Source organism: Ruditapes philippinarum, unplaced genomic scaffold (genome assembly GCF_026571515.1).
Source record: "Ruditapes philippinarum isolate M1 unplaced genomic scaffold, ASM2657151v2 ctg5084_1_1_1_1, whole genome shotgun sequence".
Lineage (NCBI taxonomy): Eukaryota > Metazoa > Mollusca > Bivalvia > Venerida > Veneridae > Ruditapes > Ruditapes philippinarum.
The window spans coordinates 26,232-46,057 of record NW_026856722.1 but is presented as its reverse complement, the minus strand read 5'-3'; the positions used below and the strand labels follow the sequence as shown (position 1 = coordinate 46,057).

The window sequence follows — 19,826 nt, the reverse complement described above, 5'->3', positions numbered from 1 at the left end:
CATCAAAATCATATATGTTCCTTTTTTTCTTCACTTGTCTGATTGCTTCTTCAACATCTTCTTCCGATATTTCGTTTTCCATTTCGCTTTCATCTGACGATTCTGTTTTTTCTTCTGCCAAATTTTTTCTATGGAGAGCTTTAACAACGGCATCCTGGCTTTTTTTCAGTTCTGTCATGTAAGGACTCAACTCCTGTTTTTCCACTTGATCCGCCAAGATGTGTTTTTGATTCTGCCTTGCCCTCTGAATAACTTTCGCACTGTCTTTCACTTTTTTAAACGCACTTAACATCCTTTCCACATATTTTGTAACAGATGGGCTGGTGTCATCACTTGTGCTGCTTGAAAGTAACTCACACTTTCGTAAACGCCATTCAAAATCAACAGCCCCAACAATTTCTGTTTTATTCAGTCCATCTTTTGCCAGCCTCTCACTTAGTTCGTTCATAAAAGGAAGTCTGAATTTGTCAAATCCTTTGGCTTTCTTTATTTCATTTTCTGAGTAGATCTTGACTCCCTTACTTCTTGCATATGGATATGTTGACGAAGATCCAGCAAACAAAGATGTTATCAGTTTCTGATTGCCTGTAAAATATTAAAGAGCAATAAATAAATTTTAGAATGGATTAACAAATAGTTCCCTCTATAATTATACATGTATGAGTAGCCTATTTAGTTTGCAAGTCTTTTAATTTCAGCATTTTATATATTGAAGTTTTAAAAAAATATTGACAAAAAAGATATTGTTTTTCATCAGATTTATTGAAATAAACAAGCTTATAGAAATTTTTACAATAGTTGTATGATTTCATAAATAAAAACCAAACACCTCTTAACTAAAGACAATAACAGTGTCTGTTCTAGGAGGGGCGATGGGGGGTTCACCCATATTTTTAAGAATTTACCCCTAATTTTTCAGAGGCAGGGGGTGAATTTTACATAGAGAAAGAAGGAAAAAGATCAACTAATGAATAAATTCTCACTTTTCAATAAAAATCCCCCCCCCCCTGTTTATTTAATCCTAGAATAAACACTGCAATAATTTAAATTATCATTTTTTTTTTCATCCATCAGTGCTTTTATTTATGTGAAGTGTCAAAGGCCTATCAGAATTGTGTAGCTGAAGCCTTATTTTCCTTTAAATGGTGCAAGGATATTTTAAAACAATATACAATTTTTTTTTTCATTTCTTTGTGTGTTTCTAGTGTTGTGTTATTTCAAAATGATTTGTTAAATAACTCTGGTTTTCATAATCTTGTAACTAAATTGAAATACTTTTGATTTATTATAGGAAACACTTTAACATATATGTTATAATATATATGTAATAATGAGTTATGGTATCTAACAAAGACACTTTATTACAAAGTTGAATTTAGCTGTCTTGCAGCAGTAAATTAAGAAATGTGGAAGTGTGAAAGTGGTATTTTTCACTTGTGAAGCTGGCATTTTGAAACTGAAAGACAGACCTTATGATGGGGCTTTAGATTTTATCAAAAGATTTGTACTCTAAAAGATGTCTCCATTAAAATAACTAGCAACTCAGGTCTTACAGATCTAATATTATTGGGCTATGTTTTCCTGTTAACAACCTGTATGATAAAAAGAAATTATTTTCGAGGTATTAATTAAAATTGACATTTAAGCTGAGTGTTGCAACTTATCAAATGACAAAAAAATGGAAAGTTTATAAAGAAATGTGTATGTGTTCATGAAGATAAGCTTTATAAGTTGTTTTTATTTCATATGTGGTTTTCAGCAATCTTTTTCACATTTTTAACACCATTGCTTTAATTACATCAATATTACGTCCATGAGTTGAAATATGATTCTGTACATTTAAATTAACTTTATCATTATTACCATGATATTTGCTGCTAATAATCAAAAACATTTCACTTATGGCAAAGTGTATTTATGATAATACTTCCTCTTATTTATTTTTATCATTATTTTTTTTTCAAATTAAAATTTAGTTTGGTTACTCTGAAAATTATATTGCCTGTTTTGTTGTCTTAGTTGCCTTCATTTATTTATTTTTTTCTCAAAGTCTACAAATAAATACCTTTAATCTCCTTGCAGTTGTTTGAGCTGAAGAGTGACTTTCTCTTTGGTGTAAATGCAGATCTTTTTGGTGTAATATATGGACCTAACAGGATAAAAAACAAGTATCATTAGCAAAATAAAAAAGGTCATTCTACAGCACTCACCAGAACTTTCAAAGATTATTTTTACTAATAACATGTAAAATGTTTTAGTACCTTTGTTTCCATAAAAATACTGTAGATGGCTTAATAAAATATCATGCAAGTAACTTTAGCCAGGCCTCTAATTACCTTAAATAGAACTGAGTCTGGGACCTCTAGTTAAAGGAATTTGTTGTTTTGTAGAAAAAAGGATATTTTGTTTGTCAAAAATAATATTGAATATTAACAATGTTAAATATCACATATTCAGTTTAGTAAAAAGCAATTTCAATATGACATTGTTAAGGGTCTTCTGCTTTAAGGCAGATATAATTAATAAATTTTTTTTAAAGGGAATTAGAGGATAAATATATATTGATTTGGGAGGAGCACGAGGCTAAATTTAGGTCCCACAATTCATTACATCAGAGAGCCTTGAAAACAAAAAAGAGCTAACTGCTAACTGATAAAATGTTTTGAAGTGTAAAAATATGTTTAAAAACAATTTTAGTCTTTTTTTCTTCTGTAGTTTAAATTTTGTTTAACCTCAGGATGAAATACTTAAATTCCTATATTAATTGCTAAAGGTTCTGGTTTTTTTTATATTTGATTTTTTCTTCTTCAAAAAAAAAATAGCTCTGGAAAATATTAATTAGTTTAATGAAAAGAGGAAATGAAGAGGGTCTTAGTAACATAACTGATAAGCCAATCAATATTGATGCCACCATTTTCCCCTTTTTTATTTTCTCCCTCGCTACGCTCGTCCGAAAATAAAGCATTTCTTAATTAAGTAGTTGGTAAAAGAACAACAAGACGTTTGACGTTTACTGAATGCGGTGCGTTACTGATCGAATTTAATATCAAAATCCTTATACATATATATAAATGAACAACTTCCAGCAGATGAACCAACAATGTATACATATTATAACACATCTAAGATGAAATACTGTTATGATAACACTGAAAACATTTTTATATGTATTTGATTTTAAATATCACCTAACACTGATGTAAAAGTACCACATGAAATCCGTCATAGAACACCAAAGCCGCACAGGAAACAAAACCATTTTAATGGATAAAAAACCTGTACCCGCAGCAAGTGCTAAGCTATTCTCAGGATATGGATGGCGGGATATTCTCATCCGTGGTACAATAACACACACACACACAAAAAATAATGTTTATACATATTACAACCCGGGCTCAATTTTTTTTTAAATTCTATTTGTCCGTATGCAACGTATAAAATTAATAACTAAAATTAATTAAATTAATTACATATGCTTCGATTAGGCGAACTATGAAACAACTTTACCCTTTCAGTAACGCCCGTCGAATGAATAACATTCTTAACATGTGTAATACATGTATACAAAATTCCCGCCTCACGAAAAACCCGTGCAATCTTCTTATATAGTATTACAGATGTAAAATGACAAAATGACATACGTTACAGAAATAAGAAGACAAAACGACATAAAGAAATATAATTATTTTCTCCCTCGCTACGCTCGTCCGAAAATAAAGCATTTCTTAATTAAGTAGTTGGTAAAAGAACAACAAGACGTTTGACGTTTACAGAATGCGGTGCGTTACTGATCGAGCGCAAAGAAGTATTAAAAGTGTTACAATCCTAACTTTTTTGAAACTTCAAGTCTTTTTTCTAAATTGTAATGAACATAACCGTCAGATGCGGAATCAGATTTCCATCTACCATGTTTTTTGAACATTCTCGATTCTACCGGGGATGAACTGTTAGCCAAAGCGGAAGCGCCTCCACTTCGTAGACTGTGTAACCCAAACTTAGACTTGTCTTCCCCTATACTATCTAAAGCATCTCTGAAAATTTCTCTAGCTCTAGTGTACGAAAGTGGAGTGCTAGAATCTGCTATGACGTAACTATTGGTTTTCCTCAAAAATCTAACCTTAGTAAATAAAAATTCTTCGGAATGAAAATTGAGCCCGGCAGCAGCAATATACTTTAAAAGCCAAGATACCGGACAGAGCTTTGTTTGTAATTTTGCGATAATAACTTCAGAACCTAGTTTTTTCTGATCTGTTTTGCTATTTGTAACTTTAACACTGACATGAGTATTGTGAAAAGATAAATGATTCATTTGAAGATGACTTAATTCATCATATCTAAAAAATCCTGAAAATCCAAGAATGCACATAGTACAAAGTCTAAGATTTTTCAAGTTATTACTATCTCCGCCATATTTCTCCACAATTTTTGTAAGAATTTCAACCGTTACTGGTGACTTTTTAACAGCAGGTTGACAAGACAAACTTCTGGAACCTGCATAAATTAATTTCACAATTTTGCTGTCACACGGATTGTTTGAAACTAACATTAAATCATGATTCCATTTAATACTGTAGAAATAACTGTCAATAACGGAATGACTTACTCCTTTACCTAAGATGTCACTAAGAAATAAGCTGACTGTGGTGTCCTTGGCGGGTAGATATTCAAACTTGTGTAGCTTACACCATGAAATAAACTTTTCGAAATAACAATCATATTTGGTACGTGTATTCTTGGACTTTGAAGCTCTTGTAATTTCCGGTATCCTTATTGCTGCTGTTCCTAAGGTAGGATGAGTTTCAAAACCATGTATGTCCTTCCACAATGATGAAGAGTAAATATTCTGAAAAATACCAAATAATTAAAATCTTGTTTGTATCAAACTATAAAACAAAAACAAAAAATCACTTATTTAAAGCAGACTTGTCTACAGCTAATACTGGACAGGCAAAAAACTTTGTTCTGTTTAATTGATATGTGCTAATATCGAAATAATTCCAATTTAACAACATCGAATAACACATGCAAATTATCAAGCACTTTGCTATATACATGTAACTAGTATAAACATATACTTCGATCATAAACAAAAAGCGAATACATTTATCGCTCTTTCGTGATAAATTTCTGAACACCGTTCAAGTTAATAAAGCGAAAACAGTTATCGCTTCTACAAAATTTATATAATTAAGATTAAACGTGACAATAATTCAAATACAAAGCGAATACAACCTTAGCTTATCATACTCTGGCGAATACAGTTTTCGCTTTAACAAAAAATCACACGCATAGCGAAAACAGTCATCATTAAAGAAATGTAGTAATCTCCACAAGTTACATGCAACTTCTTAACAGAATAAAATTAACATCTCTCTACAGCTGCCTTGCATCTACTTTAAGGACTAAAACATTGCTAACAAAAGGAGAAACGGCGAAAACACTGTCTTTAACGGAACCGGGTGTGAAAAAATTCGTCGGTTTCTGGTATTCTACAAAATCCTTGATAAAATATTTAAACTGTCCATTATGAGGCTCAATGATAAAAGGCCAAAACATCGAAGACTCCCATTTTGGTACTACAAGGGTACCATGTGCTTTACATGTAATCAAATGTTTCAAAACTTTTGTTACGAGACGAACTGGGGGCACCAACCAGTTATTCACCCCTTCCCAATTAAAAGCGAAGGCGTCAACGCCGGAAGTACCAGGACACCAATAAAAAGAATTAAAACATTGCAACTTGGTATTTGATTGATGAGCAAAACGATCTATATCAAAAGGGTCCCACTTGCTGTTAAAATAAGAAAAGATAGTATGATTGACACCCCAATCATCCCAATCAACTTCTTTGCTATACGCATCAGCTAAAGAATTCATATCCATAGGAATCCAAAAAGTAATATCTGAAATTTCATGAGCATGTCGAAAATTTTTCTTGCCAAATTTTGTAAAGGAGGTTTAGTACTCCCTTTATTTACAATTCTGACAATATTTTGATTGTCTGTGTAAACTTTCACGAATTTTCCGTGCAAAAAAATGGAAAAAGACTCAATTGCGTGGTCTAGTGACCGGAGTTCCCTATAAGTGGAACTAGTAAGGCACTCTTCTTCAGTAAACATACAGTGAGCGATTATTTTCTCTGAACTCAACATAACCCCAGCACTAGCTACACTGCTAGCGTCCACAAATAAAATGCGTTCCGGAGTGCGATTAAAAGGCCTCAAGGACCTGGCGGGAAGTGAATTAAGATTATCGAACCAAAATTGAAGCTCATAAACGGTGTTCGAATTTAATTGAATAGAACTGTCCCAGCCTAATGAACTAGCTATTAGACATTGACAATGTCTAGTCATAATATTGCAAATATTTCCTAGACTAAAAGTCATGGAAACGACTTTACCCACAATTTTAGCTAAACTCCTAGGTGTAAAAATATAGTTACCCGACAACGCTTGACTGAGCAAATTAACTAACTTTTGTCTTTTACGCATAGGAGTTTCAATGTAACCTTCCTCGAGGTTCCAAAGAAATCCCAACCATTCTAAAACAGGACAAGGCACCCAAATACTTTTTTCTTCGTTAATAATAAAACCAGCCTTAATCAAATCACCCCTAACTTTAAGGCTAGTTTGTGCGCATGTAGATGGACTGTCAGTACCCCACCCATCATCCAAATAAACTATAATTTGTATGCCTAAAGACCTCCAATATTTTACAAGTGGTCGTAAAAGTTTGGTAAAAATGTATGGCGCGCTGGACAGACCAAAAGCCATAACAGTGTATACAAAAAACTTTTGTTTTCCATCTACTTCCCAGCTAAACCCCAAAAATTTTTGAAAATCTTCGTGAATATTCACGTGATAATAACCGCTACGCAAATCAAATTTAAACATAAAATTTCCTGTCTGACAAAATTCTAAAGCTTCGTTAAAATCTTCAAATTTTACTTTAAATTTGTGAATGAACTTGTTAACGTGCCTCAAATCAAGAATTAAACGTTCTTTTCCGGAAGAATTGACGGATACAGTCAAAGGATTTGTACAAAATGGTTTCTCCGAAATCTCCCTTATACATCCTAAATCTAGTAATTCTTTGATAGATTTTAAAACGAAGGATGAATGTTTAAAAGATGAGTGATTGTTTTTCAAAAATATGCTACAAGGTTCTGAATCAAAGGGAATTTTATATCCTTGGACTATAACATTATCGATAAAAGAGTTGACTTTTAACACATTTCGCCAAAAATCTATACATTTAATAAGACTATTTCTGACAAAAACGTTACATTTACTATTCTCAGATTGAAAGATTTCTGATTTATTGTCACCTTTTATATAAAAATCGTACTCAACTTGTTTAATTGCCGCTGCCGTTGTCGTTGATTGGGATGTCTGTAACTGTGGGTTTTCTTTGGTCTTCTCGTGTAGCCGGCTTGACTGTGTTTCTCTGAACGTAAGGGCACTGTTTGGCGAAGTGTCCGTACAGATGGCATGCGAAACATGGGCCGACACCGAATCTCGCTGGTAGAGGCTGGCCTGGTCCAAACCTTGATGACATATTTGTTTCATTGTCTCCCTGAAACCTACGAAAAAGACCCTGTGTCTTTTGTTGAGGTGCGGCGGAGGCAGTGCTGGAACGCTGATAGGGCTGATATCGTCTGCTCCGCATGGCGCGGGAGATAGCAGCTCGTAGATTAGATGCGTCTTCAGAATCATCAGCAAGAGGACTGTCAGTGTACTCACGAACTGTGTCCCATCCATGTTTGTCTGCGATTTTGAGTATTTTATTTCTCTGTTTTAAAGAATCAATTTCTTTGTCCACAGTACTTTTTGTAGCTTGAACGCTGACCGCGCAAAGATCTCGAATGCGTGAAAGTCCCTCAATTCTATCTGAATTAAAGTCAAATTGTACCTTGTTCCCTTCACTTTTGAATTTGAAGCCTAAATCAGGAGATGAACGCTTAGCTGAAAAACTGCTGAACCTTGTCTCTAGCTCATCTAGAAAAATACTTCTCTGCCTGTTTAAAGCTTTGTCTAACTCGCTTTCTCCTCTTGTATTTTCGTGTTCACTGTGTGCTTCTTCGTCAGACATAATTAGGCGAACTATGAAACAACTTTACCCTTTCAGTAACGCCCGTCGAATGAATAACATTCTTAACATGTGTAATACATGTATACAAAATTCCCGCCTCACGAAAAACCCGTGCAATCTTCTTATATAGTATTACAGATGTAAAATGACAAAATGACATACGTTACAGAAATAAGAAGACAAAACGACATAAAGAAATATAAATCTTGTATATTAAAATTATCATCAGAGGGGCAGAAATTTACAAGTTGGATAAAGCACTGGACACCTGCATGTCGTAAATTGTAAAATTTTAACTGTCATGTTATTAGCCAATCAGAAGCAAGAAGGAGGAGTTTACTTAATTGAAAACAAGTAAACAAGTGATATATCTTGCAGATTCATTCCTTGACAGAGCAGTATTTCATGTCAGTGTAGATGCCATATCAACAGAAGAAAATTCTGGTAAGTTAAACTAATTGTTTTATAGAGCAAAAAATATCTTAAGTTACAAGATTAATTTTTGTCACCACGATTCCTCATCTTAAATACAAATTGTTGTATAATTATCAATGACTTAAATGGTTAAGATTTTTTAAAAAAAGAAATAATTTAATTACCTGATTCTTTTGAGCTAGTGGAATGCAGGTCTGTTCTTGAGCTCAAAACTTTAGCTGGTTGACTGTTACTTGATTCTACTCTGTTGTTACTGTTTTCATTATCATTCACACTATGATGTTTATCTAAAATTAATTTAAATATTTTGTATACAATTTGTAAAATCTTTTTATACACAAATGTAAAATCTTTGTATACACATGTGTAAAATCTTTTGGAGCAATTTAATATGACTGCAGATCTTTTAGATAAAAAAGAAAGAAAAAAATCAAAAACAACAACATTATTAAAGGGACTCCACTGAGGTTTTTTTGAAATGACGGAATGGAAATAATTTTTTGAGATTATTACTCCATTTGATGTAGATCTATACTAATAACTTATGTGCAAAATTTCAGATCATTAGCTTGCTCCGTTTTTCCAGAATAATTATTATAATAGTGAAAAATGACAAAAAATTGAAAAGCGTTTAAACGCTTTTCACTCAAATCGGACTGAGAATAGCACAAACATATGATTTTCAGTGTATTTCTTCTATATTTCTTGCTAATATTTTATTAATATTTATGTTTTAAGTGCTCATGTTTATCTATGTGAAAAATAAAATTTCATGTTTTTAGTATAAACCTCAGTGGAGTTCCTTTAAATATTATTGATATTTTGAAGTTAAAAGTCAGATAAAAGCTCTACTGAACCTTTCAATGAGTGTTGCCTATATAAGATAGATATTTAATGTTGGGTTAATTCTTAGATTAAAAAAAAATGAAATATAAAAATTAATACATTGCTGTTTAATCAACTAATGTGAATGAAGATTATACTATCACAAATGCACTAACATATAACAGTATTACAGTGTTGCCACACACCAGGTCCTATACTTTATTTTTAATGTTATTATTTATTAATTGTTTGCATAGACCTTTTTGAAAATTTAGCCAAATCCTGTTTTCCGGGACGTTTCATACTTAGCTCTGTGGAGTAACATAACACTCTTACATGATATTTCTGTTTTTCTATCATTTTACCGTTAAAGGTGAAAAAACTTGACGTGTTTGAAAATTATCGATGTACCTTTAATATCTATTGCAGAATTTTCAAAAATAAATTGTATTTCAAATCAATAAAATCAAAACTGTCGTAGTGGCATCTTCCAGTAATAAAGTCATTTTCTGCGTAAACTTGTGTATTTACTTTATTTTTTTGTATTGAATTATATATTCAATAATATTTAATTATTTTCTTACAAAGAAATAAGTTATAACTGTTTTATTTCAATTTAATTAAAAAAAGGCCCAAATCATAACTGTTTTATTACAATTTAATTTCCGAATTCCAGAAATTCTAAAATCCAGAAACTTCTGAAATCGGAACATTTTTCAGGGTCTCGAAATTTGTCCTTTGGATCAACCAATTCAGTTATAGGTGATAATGAAATTTAAAATAGTTATCAACTTTTTTAATGTCCTTTAATTTTGCTATTTTATGAACTTAATCAGCTTCTTATATTTTTCAACATGTCTTACTTAGACAATTGATGTATAATGTTTCTACTTATTCAGATAATTACGAACTTCTGAATTCCGGAAACCTTCAAATTCCGAACTTTTTAGCTAGTCCCACAGGTGTTCTGATTTTCAGAAGTTACACTGTAATTAAAAAATTGCCCAAATCATAGAGTTCGTTATAATATTACACACCATTAGGTTAATTCCCCAGAGCAGAAAGTACCGGAAAGCGGCGTTAAGCTAGGTTTTCGAAATCGTCAATAGCCAGGTGTAAATTATAATGTGTTAACAAATTTCAAAAATTTTTAATTATGAAAAAGTAGTGGTCCCAGTATCAATTGAATATATATATTAAATAACATTTAATTCATTATGAAGACAAAAATCCAGTTCTGTGAGATGATGTTGTAGTATGTAAAGCATCAGAAAATGTCAAACAAAACTGCTCTTGAATAAATAATGTAACCTTTATGTTTATACATTATATCAGATATTATATTCTGATAAACCAATAGTGAAATTTATAAAATATAATTTTCACTGTAGCCAGACTAGATCTGAATGCGGATGAAAAGAATATCATAATTAAATGGAATAACTGGCAAAAGTAAATGCCATCATACCTAAATTTTGATTCTTTAGGAAAAGAAAGTAGATGTCATCATACATCATGTTACAAAATGTAACAAAATTAGAGAAGTTTAACAGAACTATGTTGATGTCGTGAAGTCATGATATGATGACGTCATAAGGAGAATGCGCGACATTATGCGGCAAAATCAGTAAAAATACTTAAAATCACTTAAAAAGCATGAAATAAAAAGAATTTTTTTTTTTTACATGATTATAAGATCTATATTTTCACTCGTGGCTCCGCCACTTGTGAAAATATTGCATCTGGTGTTCTCTAAGTGAAATATATTTCAATCCTACATGCAAAACAAACAAATATCCTCTATATATATATGCATGTTTTTTTTTCCATAAAATTATTTGACTAATAATGTTTTGTTTTTATAGATTGATTTATTTCATTTTAACCCAAAAAAAGGCCAAAAATATACTCATCACTTTCACATACCATTTATGTGAATTCCATAGAGCTATAAAACTCGGAAATGTACATCAAATACTGGAAAACAGTGTTGATTAATGTTTTTGAATTTATAATTATTAAAAAAAGTACATTTTCTTTTTAATGGCTCATCTGAATTCTTTTTTGATTTCATAACTATATTTCAACTAGGAAATCACATTAAAATTCATCTAGGTCCATTTAATGTTATTGGCCTATAGGAAAAAATATTTATAATTTAAAAAACTCTCAGGAGCCAAACATCACATTCCTTTAAACTTTTTAAATTGTATATGGTATCTTTAAATCTGAAATGCCCTCATAATCTAGTGTTTTGTTGTTGAACTAATATCTACTTCTTGTTGCTTTAATTTTATACTGAGTTTCTTAAGACAAAGACTTATGAAAATGACAAAATAACCGACGCTAATTTACTGCTAAGCCGTACATAGAGATTTTGTTCTAAAACTGTTTTTAGTAGTCTATATACCAACAAGTATTTTATTGTCTGAAATATGAATTTATCATGGTAAATTGTAAAAAAAATATTTGAAGACAATTAACAACACGAATACTGCAGTGCTTGAAAGCTAAGCTTATCTTATCTGACTTTTTAGACTTATCTCTGTTGCATATGTATTAATTAATTTTATGTCTTAATTGGTAAACCGTAAAAAGTAGTCAGATTACATAAGCTAATAAAAATTTACTGCTTTTATCCATGTTCAAATAACTAGTAAATTGAAAAGTGAATAAAATTAAGTTTAAATCTCACTTTTTTAAATCTAAAGTTATTTTGTAATCTCAAAATAAGTTCATGATAACACACTTAAATACAAAAATAATTATGACATTGTTAATATTTTTTCAGTTAATTTTAATAAAGTTTGTTTAATGAAAAGAGGAAATGAAGAGGGTCTTAGAAACATAACTGATAAGCCAATCAATATTGATGCCACCATTTTCCCCTTTTATCTTGTATATTAAAATTATCATCAGAGGGGCAGAAATATACAAGTTGGATAAAGCACTGGACACCTGCATGTCGTAAATTGTAAAATTTTAACTGTCATGTAACTAGCCAATCAAAAGAGGAAGGAGGAGTTTACTTGATTGAATGGTTTAAAAACAAGTGATATATTTTGCAGATTCATTCCTTGACAGAGCAGTTTTTCATGTCAGTGTAGATGCCATATCAACAGAAGAAAATTCTGGAAAGTTAAACTAATTGTTTTATAGAAAAAAAATAAAATCTTAAGTTACAAGATTAATTTTTGTCACCACGATTCCTCATCTTAATACAAATTATCATGACTTAAATGCTTAAGATTTAAAAAAAAACAAGAGCTGTCACAGAAGACAGCGAAGCTCAACTTATTAAATACTGGATGCAGTAAGGAGGACAAAACTATGAAAGAAAAATCAATTATGTATAATTATGTATTAAGTAATAGTAAAAAAATAACATAAATTCCAAGATCAAGGGGAATAATTCTAGAAATAGTCATGCTAGAGTTATGAACCTCGTCACACAACATGTGTGTAATGATAAGAAATATATATTTGAAGTTTGAAGTAGATACCTTTAAAACTAAAAAAGTTATTGTAAAAAATAACATTTTTCTAGTTAAAAAAATCTAAGTTTATGGGGAGTGATTCTTGCAATATTGGTGCTAGAGTTATGAAGCTTGTCACATAAGATGTGGATGATGATAAGGTACATATATTTGAAGTATAAAGTTGATCCCTTTAGAAATAAATAAGTAACAGTAAAAAATAATACTTTTTAAGGAAATTTCTAAGTTCAAGGGGAGATAAATTCTAAGTTCAAGGGGATATAAATCTGAAATATTGGTGCTAGAGTTATGAACCTTGTAACATAAGATGGGAATGATGATAAGGTAAATAATATATTTGAAGTATGAGGTTAATCCCTTAAGAAATGAAAAAGTAACAGTAAAAAATAGTATTTTTTAAGGAAAATTCTAAGTTCAAGGGGGGATAAATCTAAAAATATTGGTGTTAGAGATATGAACCTTGACACATAAGATGTGGTTGATGATAAGGAACATATATTTGAAGTTTGAAGTTGATACCTTAAGAAATGACAAAGTTACTGTAAAATTCCTTATAAACGCCCCTCCCCTAATAGAGGCCCCCTAATAAAGCCCCCCCCCCCAGGCCTTTTGATAAGAAAAACAATCTACTCATCAGTGCTGAACTCATAATTAAAGCCATATTATTATTCAAATCAATCGGAATCCATTTTATTTTATAGTGAACACAAATATGTATAATATGAACTTTAAAATCTTAACACTTTTTAAAGTTATTTCCAACACTTGCTTACGCTAAATGTATTAACAGTGATTTTTGGATTTAGGAAAACCTGTGTTGAAATAATAGCCCCCCTTTTGGAAAATGTTTAGCCCCCAGGGGTGTTTAATTGGAATTTTACGGTATAGTGAAAAATTTTTTACTGCACCAAAACTTTAATCTGAAATCTGGACGCTTACGTCGACGCCCGGTCGAGTAGGACAGCTCTCCATATAGGCATATACTTCATATAGTCGAGCTAAAAATGAAATAATTTAATTACCCGATTCTTTTGAGCTAGTAGAATGCAGGTCTGTGCTTGAGCTCAAAACTTTAGCTGGTTGACTGTTACTTGGTTCTACCCTCTTTGTACTGTTTTCATTATCATTCACACCATTGTGTCCTGTTGGGTTCTCAAAAGCTAATTTTTCTGAAAATTATATACAATTCAGTATTTAGAATTAAACATGAGCACTGCATGCAATGTTAACCCTTGTCTGTTAAAAATTCTAAGTTACAAATGGGCATAACCATGGAAATATTGCTTTAGAATTTGTCCATTGTCTCACAACTGCATGTTGTCATGAAAAACAAATATTCCAAAATTCATGTTGATATTTTTTTCTTTCAAAATAGACTAGTTAACAACACTAAAATGTTCTAAAATGAAACAATTTGCTCATAAAGACAATAGAAATTGAAGATTTTAGATTTTACATCTCACTACTCTATCATATTTTAACCTATTTTTCTATATTTAATTTAGATACTATTTTACAAGCGATTCAAAATTACAATCAAATTTTTTACAAAGCAATTTGTTGCTATGAAAAATTAACATAATATAGTATTTTGTCTCGCATGCACAATTTGTGTAGAGCAAAAGATCATTGCCCAACATAGAAATGTAGTAGAAATACAGATAATAGTTAGTTTTCAGTAAAAAGTATAAAGCTATATTTATTAAACAGCTTTTAACAAAAAGCAAAATTTGTGGGGAAGATTGTCATTAAAAGATCTGAAAAGATTATTTTTTCATTGAGATTTCTGTTGTAAACAAATATGGAAAATATTTATTACAGTAACAAAAACAGAGGTCTACTTCTTCTTGAAACAGTTCGTAAAAAGATTTCTATTATTATTATATGGAAACAAAGTGTATTATCAGTGTGAAAAGGGTCTGAAAAAGGGATGAACATGTGATAATTTTTAATAATTTTACAAACTTTAAGATTAAATTTCCCCACATTTTCAAAATCTAGGTAAATGCATGCCACACTTTGTCACTTCACAAAATAAATTCCTAACATTAATAAAATAGCTATATTTAAAAGTTATTTAAATTAATTATCATATGAATGTCATGGTACGAAAATGTCCCAGTTTAATGATATTGTAAACTGGCTGAAAAAACAACTGATCACATTTCCATCTTACACCTTGCCAATCCACATGACTCTTGGTCAACTTGGTCCTAAACTAACTCACAATATGCTGCTGACATTTTCAATTTCTCTTATTTGTTGTTAAATAGTGATCATACCTCTGAATTACTCTTACAGTAATTTACTCCTTAAAAAGTTAACAATCTACATCCTTAAATGTTTTCAATAAAGGGCCGAGTTGACCAGTGCTGAGCTTGTATAGAGCTGACCCTTTACCAATCCACATTACGTGGAAAGTACTAATTGTTTTTTTTTCTCTTTTATTTTTCAATCAAAATATACAAACATTCAAATCATAGTACATGTAATGAATACATAAAAAATAATGTCAAATCAATGTTATCAGATTATGACAAGTATATTTGTATGTTAAGATCTTTTTATAAAAGATTTTGACAGAAGAAAATGAGTGCTAAGAAAAACTGATAGTACTATAAAGTGCATAGTAAGTATGAAAGAGAGAAAAGAAAGTGTATAAAGAAAGGAAAGATAAATGACGAATGAGAAGGAAAAAAAAGAGAGAGAAAAGATAAAGATTAGTTATGTCCCTATTAAAAGATAGTTGAAAAAAAATTGCATTCATACTGATATTTTACAAAGCTAATGCTTAGTAAAAAAAATATATTTAAAAAAATAAAAATGGAGAAAATATAAGGAATGGACTAAATGGCGATAAGAATTGAAGATCGTTTCCTTTTCTATTTGTATATGCATAAATTATATGTCTAAATTGTGTGGTTTTGGGGTCTGTAAAAGTTAAGTTTCATTGAAATTTGATCATTTTTCTTCAAAATTTAAGATTGTCTTGTATTAATGATATTTCTTTTTCAATTCTAATCGTGTTAGAGAGAAATGGCATAAATTTTTCAAAAGTGGGTATATTTTTGCTATATTTCATTTAAGATATGAAGTATTTACACAGAATTATGATAAAATTTACCGTGTTATGTTTACCTAATATACCGAAACACACCTGTCTTAAGTTTAGAGGTATTTCATAACCTTTAGAGAATAAAAATGTTTGAATTTTGTTCCAGAAAACTTGTGTTAATTGACATTCCCATATTAAATGTTCAATAGATTCTATCTCCATAGAACAAAAATCACACAAATTGCTAGATGATAATTTGCATTTAAAAAGATATTTATTTGTTGGGACTAAACGCATTAAAAATTTGTATTGAAAACTACGAAGATTGGTGTCGATTGTAGACTTAAAAGGTATATTAAATATTGGTTTCCAATCTATTTCATTGTCATTAAATATGTTTTCCCATTTTATGGATGCAGTTGGTTTTTCAACAGTTATTGCATTCATTTGAAGTTTATACAACAGCTGATTTGGTGACTTTGTTTTTTTTAGTTTTTCTATTAGAACATCTTCTTTATTCCTATAGAGAAAATGCATTGAAATGTTTTCTTTAAGGCACTTTGGGATAGCTGAGATTAATTGATGATATTTTAAATAATCTTGTGTATCAAGACTTAGAATTTGTTTTGCTATTTCAAATTTATAAAAGGCTTTTGTGCGAAAATCAAAGAGTTGGTCTATATAATTTATACCTTTTTCATGCCATTTTTTCCAGTAAATTGCATTTTGTTGTAATTTTATCTCAGTATTGTTCCATATAATATGTTTTCTAATTTCATTTCCATTTATATTAGGAGTTTACTACAGATAACCATGAAATTAAGATATCTCTTAGAAATGTATTCATTTTACAGATTTTTGAAACATCATGAGAACTAAGATTACATTAAAAAAAACATTTACCACCAAATGGTTTTAATATATTCTCAAAAAAGGCTTCCCAGTGTCGGTTGCTTTCATTTGAAATCAAAGTACTAATTGTATGATATTACCTAATACATGATTCACAACTTTCGTAAATATCTTTAAACTATCTTAGAAAAAGGTCTACAGTAATTTTTGGACGGGGCTAACATTTTCAGACTTGACAGAGTATTTACACGTACTGCCTCGCCTTTTTTTATCATTTTTTTAAGAACAGGGTAGCTAACTTTATAAATACTGATTAAGTCTTCCTATGTTTGAATACATTATAAATATTGAAATTATCTTGTGGGTTTTTCTCTTTTTTTTTTAGTTACAGCCTACTTGTATCAATCCTTTTAGGGTTTTGAGTTGTGTCAATGTGTTATATGGACAAAAACTATTGAACCTTATTTGCAAAACTATAATATTGTAATTTTTTTTTGCCTGTCTAGGGATGTTTTACAGTTGTCCAGTTGGGATTACCTTTCATTCTATGTACTCCATAAAAATTTTGGGTAATTTATTAATATTTTTTTTAAATTTCCCCATATTTACCCTTAGCATGGGTTTTTTAATTTTTTTTATCCCCCCAAATTGGGGGAAAGCTTTAAAAGGCTTTGCACTTGCCCCGTCCTCCGTCAGCCGCCCGTCAGCCCGTGGGCCCCAAAATCTTGTGAACGCACCTCCTCTTAAACCCGGAATGGGCAAGATTTTTGGCTTAAAAATTACAGGGATTGAACTTAAAATGTGTGATGGTTGTTAAAGGACGGGATTTATTCGGCTGCCGACCAAATTTTAACAGAATTATGGCGCCCTTTGTTGATTTTTTTTACACTAGATACTATGTAGAAATTTTGTGAAACGCAAAACTCCTCTTAAACCGATGGCAGATTTTGCTTAAACCTACAAGGGGAATGAAACACCTTAAATGTGTAGATGGTAGTAAAGAAGGAATTTTTGCTCGCGACCAATTTAACGGAATTATTGCCCTTTGTTGATTTTTTCACTATATACTATGTAGAAATGTTTGTGAACGCAACTTCTCTTAAACCGGATTGCAGATTTTGCTTAAACTTAAGGGATGAAAAACCTTCAGGGTGTAGATGGTAGTAAAGGAAGGAATTTTTGCCAGCTTGCGACCAAATTTACAGAATTATGGCCCTATGTCTGAAATTTTTTCATATATACTATGTAGAAATTCTAAGTGCAATTTGCAACCTCCTCTTTTAAACCGGATGGCAGATTTTGCTTAAACTTCCAGGGATTGAAAAACCTTAATGTTGTAGATGGCAGTAAAGAAAGGAATTTTTTGCTGCAACCAAATTTTAACAGAATTATGGCCTTTTTTTTTGATTTTTTCATTATTTACTAGTGGTTAAAATTTTTAGTGAACGCAACTCCTCTCAAAACCGGATGGGCAGAGAATTTTGCTTAAACTTCCCCGGGATTAACAACCTTAATGTGTTAGATGGTAGTATAGGGAAGGAATTTTTTTGCTGTGACCAATTTTAAACAGAATTATGGCCCTTTGTTCATTTTTAGTTTTCAACTTTGTGGCAACATGTTAAGTCCAAAAAATATTTGACCCTAGAGTCATAAGATTGACAGAACAGTTGGCGTGTGGGGGCATCCGTGTCCTATGGACACATTTCTAGTTTTTGCTTAAAATGTTTATTTGCCCTACCATATTCTAACAAATGCCAAGTTTAAAAAAATTCTATCTTAACAGTTTTATTTGCCTATGTGAATATGTCTATATATTAAAATTCCCCAAAACCATCCTTAATGTAAATAAAAAAATTCAAGCACTTAAGTTAGGTTTGTTAAATCAGCAATAATTCCATTGAATTAATTCTGTTCACCTAGCTTGTTACATGTGTAACAAGCATTATGTAGTAATTATAAAAAATAGATTATCAAAAAACAAGCAATTATCATATTTTTGGGCCAAGGCAAAATCCATAAGCCCCTACCGGTTAGAACCCCAGCAACATTCTGATCGACCATTGGGCCATTCAATTTTAAACAGTGAATGAATGAATCTTAAATCTTTTTAGTTCTAAGTTTTTGTCCTATATCATAGTAATTGTGTTTAAGTTTCCCCCTGCCCTAGTGTGGGGAAAATTATGTTTATACAACAGATATAAAATCAAAAGGTCCCAATTTTTCTCAGTATAACTAAATGTTTTCAACTTTTCTCTATTTTTAAAGTAAATTTTTTTAGGAAAAAATTCTTTTAAGTGATCTCAGGAAACAGTTTTTATGAATAGATAGACAGACATACAGACAAACTCTTAAGTTAAATTTTTTAAACCATCCCTTTGTTACCAAAATATAACATATTTTAAATGCAAAAATTCTTAAAGACGGAGATAAATCTTTGAAAATAAAGATGCTAGATTTTATTGCTATATTTCATCGTCATATATGATGTGAGTTTTACTTTAAGTTTAAAGATACCATTTATAGTCACAAAGAAGATAAGTAAAAAGATAACAATTTTCAAATATAGCATTAATTATAATGTATAGTAACAAAGATAAAAAAATTTAAAAAAATATAATGTAGGTGTTGATAATGAATGTTTATTTTGAATTTGAAGAGAATCCATGAAGAAAAAATTAGAAGGTTAAGGAATGAATAAGAAAATTCGAAGTTTAAGGAGATAATTCTGGAAAAAAGGCTTCTAGATTTATAAACCTTGTCATATTATTTCGATGTGGGATTTTAAAGTAAGTCCTATAAGGAATGAAGAAGTTGGAGTAAAAAAATACCAATTTCTCGAAAAAAACTGAGTTCAAGGGGGACATAATTCTGGAAATAGTCTTGCTAGAGAATTTAACCTTCACACAAATGTTGAGTGATAATAAGAAACATATATATGAAGTAGATACATTAAGAAATAAAGAAGTAATTTTAAGAAGACAACATTTTTTTCAAAAAAATTCTAAGTTCAAGGGAGGTAATTCTGATATTTTTTGTGCTAGAGTTGTAAACCTTGTCACATATGATGTGGT

The 19,826-nt window shown here is 30.6% G+C and overlaps 1 protein-coding gene across 1 annotated transcript; it reads right to left on the bottom strand.

Annotated features, from left to right (window-relative positions):
• Positions 1-7,231: 7,231 nt before the first annotated feature.
• Positions 7,232-8,258, bottom strand: LOC132747484 (uncharacterized). The gene has a single exon (XM_060736881.1). It carries the CDS (start codon positions 8,089-8,091, stop codon positions 7,357-7,359), a length of 735 nt encoding a protein of 244 aa, XP_060592864.1. The 5' UTR covers positions 8,092-8,258; the 3' UTR covers positions 7,232-7,356.
• Between the last annotated feature and the right edge of the window lie 11,568 nt (positions 8,259-19,826).